The following is a 22,982-nucleotide window of genomic DNA, read 5'->3' as shown; positions in this document are numbered from 1 at the left end:
AACTTTTTTTCCTAATATTGTACATCTGTTTTACTCGAACTATTAGGCCCACAATAAACACTGCAATCTGAAGTGGAGATCGTGTAAAGTGTTTACAAACCTTAATAAAAAAAAAAACTCCAACCATATACTACTACTAGATATGCAACTTAAGAATAAGGCGAAGTAGAACTTCTAAAACTGAAATGAAAGATACGTTTAGGAAGCTACCTGAAGACACATTTGGGAGAAGTACTCATATTGTACTTTAGAAAAAATAGAAGCACCAGAGTGTAGGAATACTCTGTTACATGCAAAAGCCATGCAATGTTACTCAAGGAAAAGTACAAACATATACTTAAAGTTCCGAACGTAAAAGTATACTCATTATGCAGATTGGTCCATTTCAGAATAATATATAATTAGGCTATGTTTTGATTTTAATTATTGATGCGTTAAGTGTTATCAAAGCTGGTAAAGGTGAAGCTAGTTTTAATGACTGATGATGTGAATGTTACTTCAGGTGTAACTAAAGTCTTATTTAAGTGTTGATTATATCATGATTGATTGATTGATTGATTGATTGATTGATTATATCACACATTATTAAACAAAATATGCAAAGTAACTAAAGATATTAAATAAATGTAGTGGAGTAAAAGTACAAGATTTACCTCTGAATTGTAGTGAGGTAAAAGTAGGCTACAAATCGCTCAAAATTGTACTTAAGTAGGCTACTTACTTAAATGTACTTAGTTACTTTACACCCCTGCATTTAACTATACTAATACTATGGCTCTTCTTATTCTTATGGTGTGATCCTGGGCCTGGGACATTATGCCTAAAATCAATCTTTGTATTGATCTGTTGAAGAGCGAGTCATTCATTTACCAGTGTGAACTGTTGCAAGACAAACTACATTTCCCACAAGGCTTTGCTCCTTCCTCCAGCTACGTTCGCTTCATGTGTTTTTGCCAGAAGTGCAGGAATTCCAGAGTGAGTGCTGCTCAGAGTTTAGTTACAGCGGAACTGTTCCCCTATCATCCAGCAGCGTGTTTGTGAGAGACTTCCGCGGGGACTCGGGTGCATCATGTGGGCTCGGTTGCTGGCTGGGGTCGGGGGCTCGGGGCTTGGGCTGCGGGCTTCCAGGGACCACCGGGGTCTGCTGCGGGTCGGGGGAGCTGCATGTGCGGGGAGGAGGCAGGCTTCAAGCGGAGAAGTAAGTGCCCAGTGAAGGGTCACTGCACGGTATCGTTACAATTTATCCGGAGTGCATATGCGTTGGTTTTTAACTGATTTCTCGGTGGGCGATGATGTTTTGTGCCATGTTATCAGTATAACATTCCTATTATGGCTACAACTGAATATTGTAAACATCTGTGGCCCTTTTTTTTTTTTTTTTAATAACATATCACTGTTATACTCGTATAGCTTTATTTGTGTAAGAGTCATGATCTGTGTTGATTGTCCTCAGTTAAGTATTTACCTGGATCATATTTGAGATTTAGTTTTTCAGATACATTGTGCAATCGATTTTGGAGCTGTGTTGTCTCTGGCATTTGCTCATATAAAACTCAGAATAAATCACTGTCTCCTTCAGTGTTGTTGCATAGTACAATAACTAGATGAGAGTGTGTCACAGCAGCAGTCAGGTCATGCAGACATAATGTACATCTGTCCCAGCAGACTGCCATCCTGCCTGCTTCACTGAGCTGAGCTGCACAACGTGATTTTATTACAACCACGAGTGACTGATTCTACTGTCAGTAATTCTCTGTTACTGAATGAGGAGCTGGGAAATGAGACAGATTCACACATGCATTCATTCAGCAACGTCTTCACTTATTTGAACTAGCACTCACTGAGGAAGTTAGGAATGATCAGTGGCATGTTTTTATTTATTTATACTTCTAATATAAGGTTCTTATTTGTGTAGTGTATCCCTTTTCTATACTGTCATATAAACATGATATGTATACTAGGATTTATCTTAGAGTTCTGCAGAAAGCAAAGAGGGTAAAAAGAGTAAAGTCCTTACCATGACTAGTAATTTATTATAACTTACAAGTTACAACCAACACAACCACCTTTCTTATGTTCATTCAAATGAATGAATGACTTTGGACTTGAACAGTTTCGTAAATAACAATTGAGTGTTACGTAAAGTGCCGACACACTCTGCCCCATAATGCATTTCTGCTGCTGCGCTGATAAGCCCCCTAAACTGGTGCGTTCAAAGGTTATAAGTAAAGAAAAGACCATAGTGTAGAAAGGATTCACCTGTCTTTTTTCAAATGTATTTATTAGAAACAGTCTCCTAAATTCTACAAACATCACTGGGATAACATTTAAACAATGGATATATTTTAAAATCCTTATTGTTGCTCCGTTTAAGATGCATAAGTTCAACCATTTAGTATTATAATTATTATATCAAAATTGACTTTGTGTGTTACCTGTGTTTCTATTTATTTGTACACTCAGTAAAGAGTTTATCTCCCGCAGGAAGCCTTGAAGAAGACCCCGCTGTTTGACTTCCACAGGGAGCAGGGGGGGAAGATGGTGGGGTTTGCAGGCTGGAGTATGCCTGTTCAGTACAAAGACAGTCACATCGCCTCTCACATGCACACCAGAGAGCACTGCTCCATCTTCGATGTCAGCCACATGCTGCAGGTGGGATGAGTACGCAAGGACACACACAAATACCCACACTACACAAAGTGAACACAGGTTAATAAATACAAGCTCACATCATCAAAATCAAGATATGGAGTTTGTCTATTAGATTTGATCCACGAATGTACCCAAAGAAACATTGTCATTGCTGCATTCAACTATATCCTTTTGCTTTTTCTCTCTCAGACCAAAGTCCACGGCAAAGACAGGGTGAAGTTCATGGAGTCTCTAGTCATTGGAGATATTGCAGAGCTCAAGGACAACCAGGTGAGATGGAGGATTGCTTCATTTTGAGTGACCCTTTTTGACCACATATACATGTTTTCAACTGTTTAAGTTGATATGGGGAACTTGATTGCGAACAGTGGGGTATTCAAACATTCATTTTGACTGTGTAATACCTTTGAGTTCACTATTCACTCTCATTTTAGCTCTAAACAACGCCAAATATCTTGCTCCTTAGCTGCTAAATGCTCCATTATGTTTTCCAATAATTTTTACCTGCTTCTGTTTGGTAGTGTGAAGTGGCTCCCTCAAAACAAAGCAGTAAAGCTGCCTGCATGTAGACCAAAACTATGAGCTGAAAAACTCTAAAATACTCTTTGGAGCTGAGGGCAACTTCTGAGACTGTTAATTGAAGCTTTTCCCAATGAAAAGAGAGTACATCGTAAACAAATATTTGATAACACTTACAAGGTCATTTTATGGTAAGGACAGTTCAGGATATGCTTAATGTCGCCGGACGATTAGAAAACTACACTTTTCTTAACTCAATTTCCAGATAGATCTTTGTGTAATTTTCCACCATTTTGTGCATTTAAAGCAATTTACAGTCACAGAAATCACTATGAGTTACAGAAAAAGAAAGTACAGGCAACCTAATATATAAAAACAATCAGGCCAACAAAAGCAGATACATACAACACAATAAGCTACTGTAGATACAGTAAGATCTTTTAAAAAGAAGAAATAACAGACAGTATTATTGAACATAAAAAGAGACATAGGATGATTTGATAATCGAACACACATTTATTGCAAACAGAGCATAAGTAAGTAATGTGTTCACCCACTCATATTTTTTCTCTCCCCCTCCCTCACCCCCAGGGCACACTGTCCCTCTTCACCACGGAGAAAGGAGGGATTATTGATGACCTCATCGTGACGAGGACAGACCAGGGCTACCTCTACGTCGTGTCCAACGCGGGCTGCGCTGACAAGGACTCGGCTCGTATGAAGGTAAAAGCAGACCGAGGTGTGTGTGGACAGACAGGTTGGGATTGTAGTACACTGATGTGTGTGTGTGTGTGTGTGTGTGTGTGTGTGTGTGTGTGTGTGTGTGTGTGTGTGTGTGTGTGTGTGTGTGTGTGTGTGTGTGTGTGTGTGTGTGTGTGTGTGTGTGTGTGTGTGTGTGTGTGTGTGTGTGTGTGTGTGTGTGTGTGTGTGTGTGTGTGTGTGTGTGTGTGTGTGTGTGTGTGTGTGTGTGTGTGTGTGTGTGTGTTTCCTTTAGGCCAGGCTGGCAGAGTTCAAAGCTGCAGGTCTTGATGTGGATATGGAGTTCCTCGATGAAGCACTTATTGCTGTGCAAGGTAAAAAATGCTTCCTTACTTTATTCCTTTCCTTTACCACTCCCTCTATCCTTCTGTTTAATTCCTCTCTTTCACCAGTTTTCGTTACATTATCTCAGTCGCTTTCTTTTCCCCATAATGAACCCTTTTCTATCATTTTTGAGCTCCTCTGTGTCTGGCTCCCCAGGTTGCAGTAAATAGTTTATTAGTTGCGTTGTGTGTTGTCAGGTCCGTCCATGGCTCAGGTGCTCCAGCAGGGCCTGAAAGAGGACCTCAGTAAGCTGACCTTCATGAACTCCGCATTGGCCACTGTGTTCGGTATCCCCGGCTGTAGGGTCACCCGCTGTGGATACACCGGAGAGGACGGGGTGGAGGTGAGCATTGCTCTTTTTTTCTGACAGTGACATTGAGCAAATAATACATTAATGAAGCTATACTTTCACACATTGTAGATGTTCCCTCTGAATGTGTCCATCAGATTTCTCTGTGAGACATATCTCTCAGAAACACAATATTGAACCTGATGGTGGCAGCAGAGGAGAAATCAAGGGAAAACCAGTAGGATCTTAAAGACAGGATTAGGATGTGTGCAAAATTAGAGCACATTATTTAAGACTTTCAATACAATATTATGATGGCCAGAAGAGTTCACAATAGCAAATGTAAATAATCTTAATAATAATTGATGAGTCAAATTAATTTGTGTGTTTTGTCATTTTTGTGCAAATTAATGGCACTCAGAATACAAATGTGAGGAGTTGGAGATTTTGTAACCCTAACAGAGAAAGTAAGAAACAGAAGGAAACTTTCAAGAGACGCTTAATTATTCACGCAATATAATCATGTGTGCATTATTAGCATGTCTTATTTCATAATAATATATATAATATAATATCACAGATATTAGTCAATTATGGTAAATCGTGATACACCTAATACAAATATAAGAATCATTGGTGAATAATACAAATTCAATACTAAGATCATTTGGAAATATATACAAATATAATAATGACAACATTTTCTATTAGAACCGTATACAAAATGACAGGGAGGGAAATTGATATATAAGAAATTCATATTTCTGTTTGACTGAACTAATGGACTAATATACAAGACATTAGCATCCACAGAGTCATTCGCTAATAAACAATAACAAATGTTATATGTACTCACACCTTTTACCTGTCCTGTGTGCCATTGTTCTCGTAAAATAATAACAATATCTAAAAAAATACAGGCTGAATCTGTACAGATGGTTTGTGTTTCTTTATATTTGATAGTTTACTCGTTTACATCCTATATGTGTAATGTCATTAAACACACGGATCTCAAGTGACAGAGCTGGGTTTCCAGTTTAAATCCATTTGGTTTTTACACTTTAAACACAGTGATATATTAACACTGTTAAACAAGCAAACTGCAGTCTGAGTCTTCTTTACTCTCTGTCTCTGCCCACTCTGCTGGAGCTCTGTAGATACCATGTGGGTGTCTCTTCCTCTCTGTCTAACAGAGGGAAAGTGGGAGTCTGCTTCTGTTGATCTAAAATCATACAAACTCATCTTACTATCAGTGCTAAGACTCACTCGACTCACTCTGTGTTTTTGTATGCTCATTAGTTAAATATCTTTAAACCACATAAAAAGGCTTAAATGACCATGCTTGATGTCATTACTTGTAGTTTCCATGATCTTTTTATTGCGAATATATCCTTATAGAAAAAGTTTCTTTCAAAAAGCGACTATTATTTCAATATTGATGAGTTTAAATGCTGTTTCCGGTTCATAATTTGCATTCAACCTCCTTGGATGGAGACCAACTCTACACCCTTTGTGTCTCTGTGTTGCAGATCTCCGTCCCGGCCTCCAGAGTGGTGGAGCTGACGGAGAAGCTGCTGTCTCACAGCGAGGTGAAGCTGGCGGGGCTGGGCTCCAGGGACAGTCTGCGGCTGGAGGCGGGGCTTTGTCTCTATGGCAACGACATAGATGAGACCACCACACCTGTGGAAGGCACGCTGGTCTGGACCATTGGTGAGATTATAGTGGTCATTAAAAAAAGATAGATTTTTTAAGTTAATATTTAAGTGTTGCAGGGTTTTCTAAAATAAGCAGGTTGGAAATTGACGCTATAAAGCTTTTAGGAGAACTGCCAACTAATCCTAAACAATGTGGCCTGGTTTGAAAGCAAAAAATGAAATATAGAACTAAAAGATCTGAAATGAATGTCAGTGCCTTTTATATAACTATAATAAAGGAGACGGCATGAATTTCCGGCAACTGTCTTGACATTGAACCATAGAAACTGAACAGACTTCACATTGCAGAAGAACATGCTATGCTGAAATTGCTCCACATTTAATCCCTATTATATTTTCAACTGCAGTCTATTCTTGTAGAATTAAATTATGAGAACATGATTTAAATATTGTACGAAAACATTTAATCATTCAACTCAGGTCTAATCTAATCAACTGCCTACCAATTTAGCAAAAAAAAACAGACTTCTTTTCAACACATCACTTCACAACACGAAGAAACACTTTATTGAGCTTTGAATATACACTGCAGTCTGTTCAATGTTAACTCTTAATTATTTGTCTCTCTTATATATAGGTAAGCGGCGGCGTCAGACAAAGGATTTCCCTGGTGCTGACATCATTGTTCCTCAGATAAAAGCCAAGACAGCAAGGAAGAGAGTCGGTTTGGTGTCCACCGGCCCCCCCGTCAGACAACACACACCTATACTCAGCCCCGATGGAAAAGTCATAGGTCAGAACGCAAACACAGTGGAAGTGGTGGACCTGAGAGGGCTGTGTATTTCAGTTAAGAGCGGAAATAAATCACTGCTGGAGTGAAATAGTAACAAATTCATTTATTAAGAATTGTTTTAGGTAAAAAAAAAAAGATCAATATTAAAGCCACAAAGTAGTTTTGTTGAACTTTTTTTTACAAGCAGTGCTGTATTTTCTTTGTAATCCATTAGGGGGTGCAGAAGTGTCACTTTTTACAACTTGTTGTTTGTTTTTGTTTGTTAACTTCACAGTAAATACTATACATAATTCAGTTTTACAATGTTTGTTGAAACCTCGTTTCAGATGTTATTTTGCTTGCATAAGCCAAATTGTGAATATATCAATATATAATAAAGTCTACGGTCCAAAGTACATAGCAGTCCTGGCATTTAGCTTTTGTGTGAATAAATGGCACAGATTTTTAAATGTTTAACATATTCTTTGCTGTGTTTTTAGGTGAGGTGACCAGCGGCTGCCCCTCTCCATGCTTAAAAAAGAACATTGCCATGGGTTACGTGGATTCGGCATTTGCTAAGAACGGAACAGCCATCCAGGTTGAGGTCAGGAAAAAAGCTGTGCCCGCCACCGTCAGCAAGATGCCCTTCGTCCCCACCAACTACTATTCTGGATAGGAGAGACACACACATAAAGAAACATACACTCACACTGGACCACTCCTCCACTCTGTTCCATATTCACCAATGACGTACCCCTGTTTACCTCCAGCAATGCAATACCAATGGAAGACTTAATGCCTTCATTGGCAAGTCCTCTAAGAGAAAATAATCCAAAACGATAAACTTTTATAGAGACAGTATGTATGCTGGAAATTAATTACAAACAGTATTGTTGAGTCTGAGAATGTATGTATGACTGTAGGGCCAAGATACTGTGTTAACACGGTTTGCAGACCAAGTTTTTTTTTGTATTTTAAAGGTAGACTGCAGGTTAACTGAATACACTTACTGCACTTTCAGTAAGACAGAAACCCGTAACTGTGGACTCATTTAATTAACTTTTTATTATAGAAGATAGGTTTTGCTAATGAAACATGACATAATTGACTCTCTTACCGCTGGACCAAAACAAAGCCATACCAAATGGCTCTGCTGATGTTAAATCACTATGTCTTTTTTTTAATGCAAATTATTGATCGTTTAAGGCTTAAACAAGGATGGTCAAACATGGCCAGCTAAAAATCTCTCCAACACCCCATCAGAGATATGTTAAATGACAAAAGTGTTGGAGATATTTTGAGAAGGTTCGGTTTAGATCACCACATCAGATAAAACATAACCAGACTGTTTACAATATGATGCACCTGAAAGAGAAATGTGGTTTATTGATAACCTAACTTGAAAATGTGTTAATTGTCATAATGTGTTTTGTCTGGCAACTAATGAAATGTAATTGTATTGTCTTTGAGTATTAAGCTCTGAATGTATTTTTTGTACAAAAAAACCCATAACATTCTTAATATAGAAATAAAACTACTGATCTATAGGTTGTCGGTATTTGTCATCTTTGTTTTGAAGGTGTACTTTTTTCGTCACAGCTAATTTGAATATTTATCAGATAGTTTCAAGTGTTCTCTTTCTATATTACTTGGGTCAGTCAGAATAGCTTCAAAGAAAGGGTCGGAAGGAGCCAATGAAACAGGAAGGATTAATGCCATATGTCTCATAAGAATGAAAACTCTAAGTGGCACATGTCGGTATGGTAGGCTAACGAAAATAAGCTTTAGGTTGTGACTTTTATGTTAGTATTCTGATTTATTCTTTAAAAATCAATTTCAATTTAAAGTTATTTTTAATTGATTCACTCTGCTTTTTCTTAAAATGTCAACACCCTCAGATTTCTGAATGTATTTCTCCTATATAATTTTTTTATCCAGAATTGTACTTAACTCAAAATTGGCCAATCCATAAAATCACTTATAATGTGGGATTAGTATCAGATACCGGAAACGGGATGCTCACACACCCAACCTGGCAACCCGCGCTGCCGGTTAGTTCTGCAGTTTACTGAGGAAGATGGTGGACTTGGCGACCACAGCGTGCTCACTACTCCGTCCTAAACACTTTGGAAAAACATTTATATCTCCACCTGGCATTAGATATAGATTACCGGGAGACAATCATAGATAATACATAGCCAACCCCGTTGAAGGAGGTGACTTTTTCGCATCCGGAAAACTCTTTTTATCCGAAACTGGAGAAAGCTGGGAGTTGTTGAATGCGCTGCTGGTGTTTGGTGCTCGGGAAGAACGCTAGCCAGCGTTAGCTAAAGTGTCAACAAAAGTGTGAGAGCAGCTGTAATTTTGGGAGCTTTGTACCAAGCTGTCAAGATAAACCAAGGAGACCTTCGTCACTTTGCTGCTGCCACATTCACACCGACTGTCACATCTGTTGGCAGTTGGACGGAAAACAGGCTAACTTTAGCTTCCTAACATCAGCTAGCTTTGTTGTGATCTGTGGATCAAAGCGCTACTTGAAATGCCACGGAGTAAAAAAGGGAAACGTGGCTCCAGCAAGCCTGGTAAGTACAGCAATAGAGGTCATACTAACTCACTATCCTTCTCCTGGCAGAAAACCTTGCGGTAGCAGTTTAGGTGTCTCTGCCATATGGCATTACTGATAGTGAGGCAGCCTTTTGCTCCTCTAACTTTAGCTGCTTGACTAGTGTATATCGTTTTCCTTGTCTGCCATGTGGCTTATAATTAGTGCTGAAGCTTAGCAGGGCATTCTGCGTGCTTGTGCCATTTATTTTGAAACCATTCACTTTATCGAATTGCTGTACGTGTATAAACCTTGAAGAATTGTCCAAGAAAATGCAAAGCATTTATTGGTTAACTGGTGATTTGTGTTGCGTTCAGGACCCTAATTTGCTAAAGCTACACACTTGTAGGGTTAAGGGTAACCGCATGTTATTTTTTAGCAGCAATGCTATTTAAAAGGTAGGTGTAAACTGGGCCCTTTCAGTGCATTTACACACGATTTGGGTTCATTTACGTGCAGTTAAGTTGCTGCTTTGGAGCAACAACTACACGTTTAAACCATTGTACGGCGGTAACGCGGACCATGCATGTGCTGGCAAGGTTGTTACAGCCCCCTCACGTTTTATAGAGTGACGTCACCCAGGAAGCAAACACGTGCCTTATATTCACGGGATGTATATTTATGCTAATGATTAAATAACGGAGAAGGTTAAATAACGGAGAAGGTGGTGAACACAGAAATGTATAACACATAAGTACATCAGTATTTTTCAATATGCAGAGTTTCCTAATGAATAGGTAAATAAACTTATGAGGTTTTCTTCTCCACTTTGGTCATTGATCATCTTCCCATTCATTTTATTATCCGCCCACTATTCCTCCTACACTCTTTACCCCCTTTATTTCACCCATCCATACGCCGTCTCCAGGCTCTCTTCGTCTGGAGGTTCTTCAGCTGTCAACGAAAGCCTCGCTGAAAGGTAACTCCTCTGATGCTTGACCCCTGACCCCGGCTCCGTGTCCAATACAAGGCTTGTCCAGATGTTCGACTTGAACCAGTGCATGCAGTAAACCAACACGCCCCTCCCATGCTCTACTTATCATGTGTTTTTTCCAGCAGCACTAAACATGATTACCTTCCCCGGCCCTCACTCATACTTTACCTGCCCAGACTGCTTATTGTATTCACTGGCTGGTTGACTTTCCACAGCATCATTGTTCTTTAGCCACACAGGGGCATTAAAGCGACATATTGTCTGAGTTTATTCAGTCAACACGCATGACCACCATGAAGTAAACGCCCCATCTACTTGCCGATTCGTCCACACTTTTCACTTACAACTGGCAGCTAAAATATAATGTTGCTTCATCGCCGTCTAATGGCGCATTTCCACTACACGGCCCAGTAGGGCCTGGCTCATTTCGTGGCATCTGCAGGCAGTGGCAAGTACTTCCGGCATATGCCACAGATGCCACTACTCCTTGGCATCTTTGGCAAGTACTTGCGGCATATGCCACAGATGCCACAACTTGCCGAGGCATCATGCCGCTGCTCAACGGGAGTTGCCACAAGATGCCAGAGAGAGAAGGTTTACGGTAGCTGCCACTCGCCTTCCGTGACAAATGCTGCTATTTAAACCCGTATTTATCGTGTAAAATGTTGCTGTTTAGGCATGACTTTATCAAATTGATCTGTACACAGGACTGATGTGCGATCTCTATTTTTCTAAAATATTATACATTATCATTTCTATTCAATTTTACTTGGAGCATGGTTTGCTAAAATAAACAAACGTGCTATATTTATGATGAAATATTGGCGAGTGAGGGTTGCAACGCCCTTGGCAATTGAATTGTCGCTTCTTGAGGGGAGTTTCCACTGCTTGCTACGATAAACCAGGTGTATTATGACTAGTAAAGACAAATAAATATCTGTATTGACACAGCAACGTGTACACTGATGTTTTTAGACTTGGCTACAGACTTAGGGCAGCTGTAACTGATTGCAGTTGCCACTGCTAGTGAGATGCTAAGGTTTACTTGATAAATTAGGCAAAGGACAGTTATATTTGGCCCATGCCTTCAGCAGCAGCAGGCCATTCACTTTGATTTGATCCCGTTATGAAATGTCATCATTTCGACAATGAAGAAATGCTACATAAACGTTATTTTGCACGTTTTATCGAACCATCTCCGTTTCTAACTTTCAATATATTTAAAAAGAGATCTCTCTCTCATCTGCATGCTGGGGCGGGGCCTCACAGACATGCTGCTGCGCTGTGCACACAGTTCTGCCGGTAATGAATATTACATTTTGTGAGGAAACTTTCCCACCAATAATTCCAATAAGTATTCCAAAATGTATTCACTTCAGGTTTACGAAAGTAACTGTAATCAGATAATTTTTTCAAATGTAACGCCAGCTGAATACAGTTAGGCTACTTGATTTTTGTATTCTGATTACGTAACACCCTTACATGTATTCCGTTACAACCCAACCCTGTGTACAGATCATCAGTCCTGTGTACAGATCAGTTCGATAAAATCATGCCTAAACAGCGACATTTTACACGATAAATACGGGTTTAAATAGCACACACATCTTGTGGCAACTCCCGTTCAGCAGCGGCAGATGCCTCGGCAAGTTGTGGCATCTGTGGCATATGCCGGAAGTACTTGCCACAGAGTAGTGGCCTCTGTGGCAGATGCTGGAAGTACTTGCCACTGCCTGCAGATGCCACGAAATGCGCTTGCTGTCTCTCACAGGGCCTCGCTCGGTATGGCTAGCCCTCGTTAGGCCATGTTAGGACTGGCTTACTTTATGGCGCATTCCCATTACAGTTTAGGAGCTGGGGCAGTATATAGAGTAACAGTGTAGGCGGAGCCGTGACGTCATCTTCAATGAGAACCCCAGAAAAACAACAGCAGCCGTTAGCTGTTAGCACTCCAGCTCACAGCTCCTCATCTGTTCAGAAACTAAACAAAAGTTAAACAAGTACAAACCACAGACTGTCTGTGTCATGGTGAATACAGTCGCTGGTTTATTTATGTCTGTATAGGCCGTTGTTGTGAGTGTGGACGGTCGGAGCATATACAGCGTTAGCTTAGCCAATCTCCATTTAGAAAAACACGCATTTTAAAAGGTTTTTTGCCTGCCGTCTGTCTGCAGACTTGTCAAAGCATTAATTCATGAGTTTTACTAACCGGTATCAGTATGTTGTTACTTTGGCATCATTTTGAAACGTGTATTACAATTAAATCACGGTCAAATATGTTCATCTTGTTGTAGTTGTAGCCCCCTTGCCAGCGATTCTCTCTCTAGTTTAGCATACTCAGCCCGACTCAGCCTGGTTTTTGGCCCGGAAAGAACCTCGATTTTATGGGGCCAGAAAAACTGAAATAGTACCCGGTACTACGCTAAGTGGAAACGCAACCAAAAACGGGCCCCGCACGGCTCGGCACGCTTAAAGCAAGCTCCGCGCTGTAGTGGAAATGCACTATTAGTGATTTCTCTGATCCTCCATCCTTTCTTATAGATATGTATGTAATATACCTGTGTAACATTATTTTCACGGTTTTAATGCTGCTAACAGTTTATTTTTTCAATACGTTACATTGTGATTTTTACTTGATTGGTTGATTAACTTTCCACAGATGTACATACAGCAAAAATAGCATATTTTTTTATACATCAAATATGTCAGAATATGATGTTACATTTGAGAAGTAAGTTCTACTGAAGCTGCAGCTTGTAGGGAGAACTCAGATTATTTTAGTCTTCCATTTAAAGCTTGTACTACAAGGTCATGGCCAGGAACCAGGGAGGGAACCACTTTGCCTTGGCCATCTGATTTTTCCATCTGCTACAGATTCTCTTACTGAGGGACTGACTGACTGCAGGAGCTGTTTGAGTGATTGCTATGTAAGCATAAATCAGCCGAGCAGAGACGACACGTGAGTGAGTCGTGGCAGGGAGCTCACACCCAACATAATTGAGCTATGCGTTGGCACTGGCCAGACCTGTGTGGGAAGGTGTGTAGCTGTGTGTGTGAGATTGTGGCTTTGAGGGAGTGACCTGTTCAGTGACCGGGGGTTCAAGGATGATGACGGGGAAATGAGTGACTGATAAAGGCTCACTTTATGTTATCTCAGCTGTGAACTGTAGCTTTGTGAAAGGGAGAGGCTGCATGCTGTGGTTCCAAAGAATTCAGGATATTACACAATAAATGCACGGTCTTCAGGGCTGATTAAAGATTTTTCTTGTATCAATGAAAAACTGAATTGGTTATCACAGACACTCCGCGTGCAGCAGTGTAGCATCCAAATTAATAATAGTGACAAGCACAACGTGTGACTTACTCGAAGGGAATTTGAAGTGAAATGAAATTGGTTGCAAAACCTAATTTCACATCTCCGGTGTTGGAATATTTTGGATTTAAGCCAAATCAATGAGGCGAACCTATGGATTTGAATGAGCCTGTATTGCCCCTTTTCCACCAAACCGGTTCCAGAGCCAGTTCCTGGCTACAGCCTGGTTCTTCCTATTTCCACCGCATTGGAGCCGGCTCTAAGCACCGAAAACTGGTTCTTAGCTTGCCCCTCTCGGCTGCCCTGCAAGAACCTAGAACCAATACTTCACGCTTACGTCGGAGCAATAACAGTTAGTGGCGAGTACGGCAAATAAAAGTTGTAACAAGCAGTAGCGCTGAGCAAAGTTACCAGAACGTGACCACACACTTAGAAAAAGTGCTGGGCACCGTTGGTGGGGGCGCAGGGAAACATTGATATATATATTGTTACCTTATTATTATTATTATTTTTTTATAATTTTATTTATTTAAATATTATTTCACATTTTAATTTGCAATGTTGAATGTTCAATAAAAAGTTCTGTTTGAAAGGATGTACTTGAATTATTATTATCATTATGTCAGTGGTCTAAAATGGCCTTACAACGGTGCCGACAATACTATCGTTTATCGTAATAATTTCCGGAATTTTTTTTCGTCCCACAAAATTTATTATCGTGACATGCCTAATGCAACTCTTTTGACTTTACTGTACAGTATAGTAATAGCAATGATCTAGCTTTTATCCAGTGAGCCCAACTGTAATGTATTTCACAAGCAGCTGCAGTTGTAACATATTTTCTTCTACTGTCATTATTTTTTCCGCAATATCACATACAGAAGGGCCTTTAAATGAAAGTCGGGTATGAGGTGCTACATTTCTGGGCCGCAGCAGAAACTCAGCAGCTTTGGCTCGGCTGAAGATACCTTCCATCCTAATTGCTTTGTTTTTGCTGTGTAGAGAAAAAGCAGAATTGCAAGTCGGACACAAACAAGAACACAATTGGCTCTACTCATTTTACACATTCTAAGCTCAAAAATAATCAGGCATCCAGTTACTAATTTAGCTGCTTTTGATTTCCTCTCTAGAATATTCTAACTACTACGTGGGTGGAAACAGCAGAATGCTATCAGAAAATATTTGGCTTGGTAACTGTATATTTGTGATAGACACTAAGTTGTACCTAAAGCAGAACTTGACACTGTTGCCATTAGTCCTCAAATAATAATATTAATGCTAGCAAGAAAGTAACTCACAACGTCCATGTTGCATGTCAGTAAAGTGACCCCTGTTTTACCTCAACTGCCCTGGTTGACCTGTACATGCACACACACATACACACACAGTCTGACCATTCTGGATGGTTCACACTGCATAAATGACCACTTTGGGCTCCAGTAATCCCTCCAACAGTAGAAAGTCCTGATCCAGCAGGATCCTCAGGGTTAAGCTTTGCTCTTACCCTCCCGTTGTGTTCAGTGAAACAAACTGACGCACTCTTCCTAATACACACAGGCTGTCGAAACATTGAACACAAATTACCTCCCGTTACTAATAAAAACATAAAATGCTTCTGTTATCTGCAATTTCCTGAAGTCATGTCATGTCATGATAATTAACGTGAAGAGTATCAGCTCCTGTGCGAGTTTGATCATAAAACATGACAGTGGCATGTCGGAGACCAGATCTAAAAGGAGATGTTGAATGAAGTAACAGGGCTGACATTTGTATTTGAAAGTCACACTGCATATAGTTACCAGGCAAATAAGTCATATTACAGTTTCAATATGACATGCTGGTTATTTATGTAAATCGGAAGAGTTCAGTTTACAGTTGTGAAAATCAGTTTGGACATTTCTTCAGTGTCTCGGTTAAATGCTTCATGAAAGAAGACTAAGTTCTCAGTGTTTCCTTGGACACACTTTTGCCATTCTTCCCGATGTGTGTGAGTGTGCAGAAGGGTCTGAGTGCGTCAGAGTTTGTCTGCATAAAAGAGGAACTCTTCTGGTGTACAGTTACTGACCGAGAAAGACAGCTGAGCAGAGGCAGCGTACAGTCAGCTTCTCTGAACCTGCTATGAGTCACTGCTGGGAAATGGCCTCCAGCCAAATTCTGGTTAATTCTGGATGTGTCCAGTTAGTGTTTGGTCTTTCACTTCTACAGATAACCAGCTGTCATTTGTATAAAGATCACAACTGTTACAACTGGTCTTTCCGGAACTTGAACTGGTGACCTTCCAGTTGCCAAGCCAAGTCACTATGGGCTTCGCCACCACCGCCCGCTTGTACATAATGACACTCCAGTTAATGGCGTCTTTACTATTTGCAATAGGAGGAAAATAACAAAAGAACTACAACATTTTGACATTTAAGGAAGGGAAAACCTGTTGTTGCAAAACAAAATTGTGGCTTCTTCTTTGGAATTTCTAAATATATATTTTTGACCCGACGTTGCTCATTATTTCCTTTTTTTCTACTAGCTTTTCTGCACTTTTTGGTCATTGTTCAGATGAGGTCATTTTAAATCTCCTTTCACCCAGTCTGAAAGCAGTACCCTTGTTTTTATGTTGTATTGTAATTCTGGCTTTATTTATCCAGATTTGCTCTTTTGACAAACCCTCTAAAAGCAGAGCTAATATGTAACCAAGACTCCAAAGTGTGACTTGTACATTTGTATTAATATAACTCATCCCTTGTGAAAATACAACCATATCACTGCTGTCTTTCATTATTCCCTCGTCTCACTATTTCCCTATTCATCCTCTTTTTTCTCCAGGTATGAAAAATGGGGTGAAGGGGGAGTCCGGAGCCAGCGACGATGAGCTGACGTCTGATATCCTCAGCCACTGCAGCAGTGCCAGTGAAAGCACCGCTGTGCTGGAAGAGGGCACAGGTTTGTAAAGAAATGCTGATAATACATACCTAAGCTTTGTACAATCCTATTTATTATGGATAAAAGGAACTGCTTATATTCACAAAATCAAATTGATATAGCTAGCATTTGATAGAGTATCTTAAATTCCTCTGATTCCACGCTAGCCCCTTTATTGGCGGTGATTCCCACCAAACTGAAGTCTTAAAGTAGCATACTTTTGATCAAATCCTGCGTGTGTTGACACAGGAGCGGAGCAGGTGGATGAGCTGACTGCCCAGGAGGAAACGGAAGACAAACTCAAGCAGTGTATAGACAACTTGATGGATAAGAGGTGAGCTTTTATTCATTTTTTTGAATAATGAAAAAGGGGAAAAGTCAGGAAGACATGCAACACCAGGCTGTTGTCAATTTTGTTTCCAACACAAACCCTGGTCTCTCCTCTCGCTCCATGTCCCAGCTCTAAGACACGTCTAGCGGGTCTGGAGTCGCTGCGTCAGGCTTTTTCCTCCAAAGTGCTGTACGACTTCCTCACAGAGAGACGCCTCACCATCAGCGACTGCCTGGAAAGAAGCCTTAAAAAGGGTAAGATGGGGAAAAAACACCTGCTAGTGCAAAAATGTCATCCTTTTTGTTTCTAGGAGGAACAGAAAAATAGCTGCTGTTAAACAAATACAACTTTTTGTACTCCCTCCAGGCGGCGTGGAGGAGCAGGCAGCGGCGGCCACGCTCTTCACCCTGCTCTGTATCCAGTTGGGGGGTGGAGACGAGGCAGAAGAGGGGTTCAAGGTGCTCCGCCCCATCCTCACTGCAATTCTGATTGACAGCACTGCCAGCTTAGTGGCCCGCCAGAGTGTGAGTAACCTTCTCTGCTGTTGTGCAAAACTTAAGATATGGAGTCATCTGTTATTTACAGCAACTCCAAAAAGAGAAAAAAGGAATGAAACTATGGCCCAAACTAGGCTTGGGTGGTATGACGGTATTACGGTATACCAGGGTATTTCGAAATCCCGTCGGTATGATTTTCAATACCGTGACGTCACAGACTGTGCGCCAAATCACAGATGCGTTTCATTCTATTACACTGACACGGAGTTTTGACAGGGACGACATTGGTTGTAATGCACAGCACGCGCCAGCAGAGGGCAGGGGAGGGCAGTCCGTCTTTCCCGCTCTCAGAGCTCAGCTCAGCACAGAGCAAGATGGCAGCAGCATTTGCCGGCCCCGAACTCGGACAACTAGTAAAAAAGAAAAATGCCTCTGCGCCTGTTTGGGACTATTTTGGGTTTACTCATCGCCAGTGATTTCATCCAGCACAACGAGAGACAGAGGCACTTCTTTGGGAATGTTTAAGACGGGGTGAGTGAGTGTTAACATTTTTTAATCCTATGCAACTGGTTGATGGTTTTGTAGTCGAGGTCAGACGGTTTTAAAAACGAAAGCATTTACGTGCTAAACATTCACGCGAGTAATCCAATGAATCAAATGGAAATAAGGTTTTTAACACATGCACGGAATAATATTGCCAAACTAGTTAGTGAATATAGCAAACTTTATTCAATAAGTCAAGTATTTACTCCCGGAAAATGTTTATGTATGACGATATATTGTTAACTTAGCTCACTATGGAAACAACGTCGGACATCTACAAACGTGTCCTGTATCCGATCTCAAAATGTGCCATTTGCACAATGTGTCATGTATGCAGCCCTTGTTTTGCACTTGCGCGCACGTCGCGAGCGTCTACCGGCTCTGGCTGCAGTTTACACCGAACATATAATATACCGTTCGAAACATCTATTTGCCGCCGAACGCCACCTCGCTCAAGTCTAACCAAGTCATACCGTCATATACCGTATACCACGGTACGATGTCAGCAAGGTATTAACAGTATGAAAAAAATGATACCGCCCAAGCCTAGCCCAAACATATATTCATAGCTTAGAAATTCAACAGCATTAAAGGGAAATTCCACTTAAATGAATGACGGGCTGGTTGTGATTTTCAGTGAACTCAGTCTCAAGGTTGATGTTTACAGTGTCTGTCACTGTCAATTTTGGAAACAAACAGAAGACATAAAAACACCTCGCTAGATAATGTTTAGGGGACTCTTAAAGACCACTCCCACAGTGTGACATTTTAGAGCAACAAATGCAGGCCTATAGGACTGAGTGATATGCCCATAACAAACAGGTATTTTCCTCCTGTTGTCAAAACAGGTTATTTAACACTTTTGAGTTTTTTTGTTGCAGAAAGCATAAACGTATTAGGACATACATTTTAAGGTCAAATAGGGCATTTAAAAAAGCAGCTGTACTGCAATGGTCATACGAAAGCATCAGGAGAATCATAGCTTCACACCGTCCGTCCTTGATATTTTAAATGTCCAGTTGAATTGACTTATTTTGCCTGTCTCCATCAGTGTGCCAGAGCGTTGGGGATGTGCTGCTATGTCTGTACTGCTGAAGAAGGAGAGGTGAGAACTTGTTCTTTTCAAAGGTTGAATCCATCATGACACCTAGTTCTTGCTGGGGGTTTCTGGTTGATACATATGATAATACCATGTGAAACCTTAAGGAGGATATTTTTTTCGAGCCGGAAGCGCCACTTAAATGTACATTTGGTGACAGGCTCTTTCTACATCTCGCTCCACTCGTATTTTAATGGCAAATTATTTCCCCAAATAGATAAAACGCAAATTGAACAAAGTTTAAGAATATTTTGACTTAAAAGCATTATTATTAGGATTTTTCCCCCTATAGATATCGTATTAGCATCATTATTTTTAAATTATTTGGGCCATGATGTGTGTTTAGTAAAAAACAACTTGTGAAAAGCCTTTCATAAACCAAATAAAATCAAGTGACAGGACTTCTAAAAAGATAAAACCTAATCAAATGTTTGATTATACATCTGGAATGTTAAATCACGATATGGCACCATCTTAACAATAGCCATATTTACCAATGTCCTATTTGTCTTTAACATCCCTTCCTTACATTTATTTCCCCTTTCTTTTTCTCTCAAACCCCCCCCCCCCCAGGACCTGGTCAAATCTTTGGCCCTTCTGGAGAGCGTCTTCATGTCGTCCTACCCCAACCGAGAGGGAACTATGCCCACCCCCAAACCCGGCAGCCCAGCTCTCCACAGCGCCGCCCTGCAGGCCTGGTCCCTGCTGGTCACCCTCTGCCCTGCATCCAGACTGACCGTGCTGCTCAACCTGTGAGTGAAAAAAACAACATGACAATACATGCATGCCATTTTGATAAAAATCACGTCATCAACGGTAATTAAAGGTGTAACCAACTGTATTTCTCTGCCTGTAGTCACCTCCCCAAACTGCAGGCGTGTTTGCAGAGCAGTGACGTCAACTTCAGGATAGCAGCAGGAGAAACCATCGCCCTGCTGGTGGAGCTGGGGCGAGATGTAGACGAGGTAAACAAACGCACCCCTTTGGGTATGTTTGGGAGCAGTCACTCAAACTTAAATATGAAATAAATATGGTGCACCCCTCTTTTTAACATTCCTTTATTTCCAAATATATGTTTTAAGTATTTTTCTGATTTAAAGTCGTGCTACTATTATTCCCCTTGTGGGAAGGAGTTTGAGGTGGAGGACAGTGAAAGTCTTTGTGAGAGTCTGAAGGGTCTAGCCACAGACGGCAACAAGCACCGAGCCAAGAATGACCGGCGGAAACAGCGCTCCATCTTCAGAGAGGTGCTTCATTACATAGAGGTATGATCCACCGACGCATAACGATATCTGTAGTTAATGATGTTACTTCTATCTGTCGTTTTCATATTGAGTTATGAATGTCCGCCCTGGCTTTGACTTTGTGTCTCTTTCCTTCTCCTGTAGAGCGAGGACTTCACCGTGGAGAAGATCAGGTTCGGAATAGAGGACGTTTACATCGACAGCTTTACGAGGAGGAGAATCTACGATGCCTTCAAAGAGATCATGGAGTCCGGAGTCAGACACCATCTACAGGTCAGGAAACTCACTAAAGCCAGTAGTGTATCGAAGGAGAGATATGTTTGTGTGGTCTCACATGAATTATGACATTGGCAAGGGTGACACAAAGGTTGTCAACCTTTGCATTGTTACCTACCAATAACAGAAAATAAGAAAGGAAACACTAATGTGGGTCCTTTTTGGATTAAAGATGAGTTTACACTTATATTTTAGTAGATGTTTAAGGTAAATATTGGATTTTCAAAGCTGTAGGCCTGACCCACTTGTTTGTTTAAAAAATAAATATACCCCCGGCACAATCAGTTGTTTTACAGTTTTCCACAACCAATTTAGTTAATTTGAGTGTTTTTCTTTTCTTTTTGCAGTTCAACCCACTAGTGAGAGACATCTTTGGCCTCGGCGCTCCCCTCATCCTGGACGCTACCGCCAAAAGCAACAAGATCTCTCGATTTGAGAAGGTACAGCATCTCTTCTGCCTCCACACTGCAACAATCCCATCTCTGAGAGTGAATGCATTTTTCTCCTTGTCTTGCATTCTTGTTGAGCTTCAAGTGCCACAAAATAAACAAAAAAGGCATCTTGTGTTACTAGGTTTTTATGGTTGTACTCATGTCTTTATCCTTTTCTTCAACAGCATCTTTTCAACTCCGCTGCTTTCAAGGCCAGGACTAAACAGAGGAACAAAGTCAGGGACAAACGGGCTGACATCATGTGAGAAGAACGACAATGTAGTGAATGTGAGGAACTCCGTGGGACTGAACAAACTCTTTAAAGGGCTTTTTCATTTGTGCTCTTCACCCACAAACAAATACTTCAGATTCAAGATAGCCAACATTTATTATTAGCTCCAACAGTGAAAGGCAAGTTTACACTATCTGTGCTGCTTTTCACCTGTTTTTGACACAAAACAGGGTGAATTGCAGCACCAATTGCTAACTGTATTTAACAATATACCAGTCCAGAGGCTTCAAAATGGATATGAACTGGACAGAAACAAGTTGATTTCACAAGATAGTAAAAAAAAATCTTATTAATTTTATAAATATAAAGTAATTGGGCAAACATTCTGACACTTTATGTTACATTTTAGATCTGAGGAGGCCCTCTCTGGTGCTGATAGGATTTTTTTCCGATACTCAGCTTTAACCGCTGCCTGGTGGCTTGACCGGTCAGGCAAGTCTTTTTAAATGCTAATAACTGACTTCTATTTCCACATAAAGCTGCTTCTCTTGACCATATCCAGTCCTGGTTGCTTCTGTAACACATATAAAAAAAGGGCCATGTTAATATATTCAAATCTCCTCTACTGTGGGCTGCATATTTTTTGTTATCCCTCAGTTGTCTTCTGTCTTTACACCCAGTGACCACTTCAACTGCCAAACCAGACACTGGCTTTAAGAACAATGCAACCTAAAATCAAACTAGTGGTGTTTTTGTGTAAGAGTGATTTTTAACTACATTTATTTAACATCCTGAAATAAAACGCACAAATACACAAACAATATTTTTGCTTAATTAAAATCAAATCAAAGAGGTTATACGGTCATCTTTATTACTTTTTTGAGAGGAAAAATATGTTTTAATCATTTCTGGTGGAACATTGTATTTTACTGTGTAATTTGTTGAAAGAACAGTACTGTGTTGTTGTTTTTTAAAGAACATTTCAAATGCTAAGAACTGTTTACAAACAATTATGGGAAGTATATTTTTAACATGGGTTGGTAGATCATACAATCCATGTATGTGTATTGCAGACACACTGTACATACAGATTTATGGAAGACTTGTATCAGACGATGCGTTTGAATGATTTGACCTTTTTCATGATCTGTAAATACACACTGTACAGGCCACCTACCAGAGCTGCTGATCAGTTTGATGGTGTTGTTTTTAATGATGGTTAGGTTTTTTGCTTATTGCATTTAAAAAGCACACATGTTGCCTGGAGACTTCTGTACTGTGAGGAAAATCTCTCATCAGCTTTCATAGTTTCTGTGGTTGAACCAGGATTGACCCCTGCATGAAGAGCAGCAGCCTCACCAAACGGTCTTATCAGTGCTTATGGTGTTACAGAAGAAGGATCAAATGAAATAAAGACTATTTAAGCAAGTTCTTTGTAAAATGTGTTGTGATTTTAAAAACGTGCTTCGGAGTTTGTATCTGTATCTACTAGAATTTGTGGGACAACGGATCAGTGGGGAAAATAAATGTTATTATCAAGACTTGTGACTTATCAAGATATTTTAAAGAGATTCTACTACTGTGATAACCTGAAAGA

The 22,982-nt window shown here is 40.4% G+C and overlaps 2 protein-coding genes across 3 annotated transcripts; both read left to right on the top strand.

Annotated features, from left to right (window-relative positions):
• The first annotated feature begins 978 nt into the window (after positions 1 to 978).
• Positions 979 to 8,517, top strand: amt (aminomethyltransferase). The gene is made up of 9 exons (XM_079674918.1): positions 979 to 1,198; positions 2,485 to 2,652; positions 2,842 to 2,922; positions 3,763 to 3,894; positions 4,166 to 4,244; positions 4,452 to 4,597; positions 6,073 to 6,253; positions 6,836 to 6,991; positions 7,471 to 8,517. The coding sequence occupies exons 1-9, from the start codon at positions 1,070 to 1,072 to the stop codon at positions 7,644 to 7,646; spliced, it is 1,248 nt and encodes a 415-aa protein (XP_079531044.1). The 5' UTR covers positions 979 to 1,069; the 3' UTR covers positions 7,647 to 8,517.
• A 471-nt stretch (positions 8,518 to 8,988) lies between these two features.
• On the top strand, positions 8,989 to 22,813 carry ifrd2 (interferon-related developmental regulator 2). 2 transcript variants are annotated; one of them, XM_079675778.1, is made up of 13 exons: positions 8,989 to 9,552; positions 10,441 to 10,491; positions 16,637 to 16,753; positions 16,982 to 17,066; positions 17,193 to 17,317; positions 17,430 to 17,587; positions 19,155 to 19,208; positions 19,776 to 19,954; positions 20,059 to 20,167; positions 20,333 to 20,467; positions 20,591 to 20,719; positions 21,070 to 21,162; positions 21,339 to 22,813. In XM_079675778.1, exons 1-13 carry the CDS (start codon positions 9,510 to 9,512, stop codon positions 21,417 to 21,419), a joined length of 1,359 nt encoding a protein of 452 aa, XP_079531904.1. In that variant the 5' UTR covers positions 8,989 to 9,509; the 3' UTR covers positions 21,420 to 22,813. The 2 variants fall into 2 exon arrangements, with proteins under 2 accessions (XP_079531904.1, XP_079531905.1); XM_079675779.1 differs by lacking the exon at positions 10,441 to 10,491.
• The last annotated feature ends 169 nt before the right edge of the window (positions 22,814 to 22,982 follow it).

This window comes from Notothenia rossii, assembly GCF_949606895.1.
Source record: "Notothenia rossii genome assembly, chromosome: 4".
In the NCBI taxonomy this organism is placed as follows: Eukaryota; Metazoa; Chordata; class Actinopteri; order Perciformes; family Nototheniidae; genus Notothenia; species Notothenia rossii.
This window is presented reverse-complemented; position numbering and strand designations above follow the sequence as displayed.

Bases quoted from the DNA above. Each gene is read 5' to 3' on its own strand.
- amt (XM_079674918.1), top strand. From the start codon at position 1,070: ATGTGGGCTCGGTTGCTGGCTGGGGTCGGGGGCTCGGGGCTTGGGCTG. The intron at 1,199-2,484 runs GTAAGTGCCCAG...TATCTCCCGCAG, and splicing joins GGCAGGCTTCAAGCGGAGAA to GAAGCCTTGAAGAAGACCCC. The intron at 3,895-4,165 runs GTAAAAGCAGAC...TGTTTCCTTTAG, and splicing joins AGGACTCGGCTCGTATGAAG to GCCAGGCTGGCAGAGTTCAA.
- ifrd2 (XM_079675778.1), top strand. From the start codon at position 9,510: ATGCCACGGAGTAAAAAAGGGAAACGTGGCTCCAGCAAGCCTG. The intron at 9,553-10,440 runs GTAAGTACAGCA...CGCCGTCTCCAG, and splicing joins ACGTGGCTCCAGCAAGCCTG to GCTCTCTTCGTCTGGAGGTT. The intron at 19,209-19,775 runs GTGAGAACTTGT...CCCCCCCCCCAG, and splicing joins GTACTGCTGAAGAAGGAGAG to GACCTGGTCAAATCTTTGGC.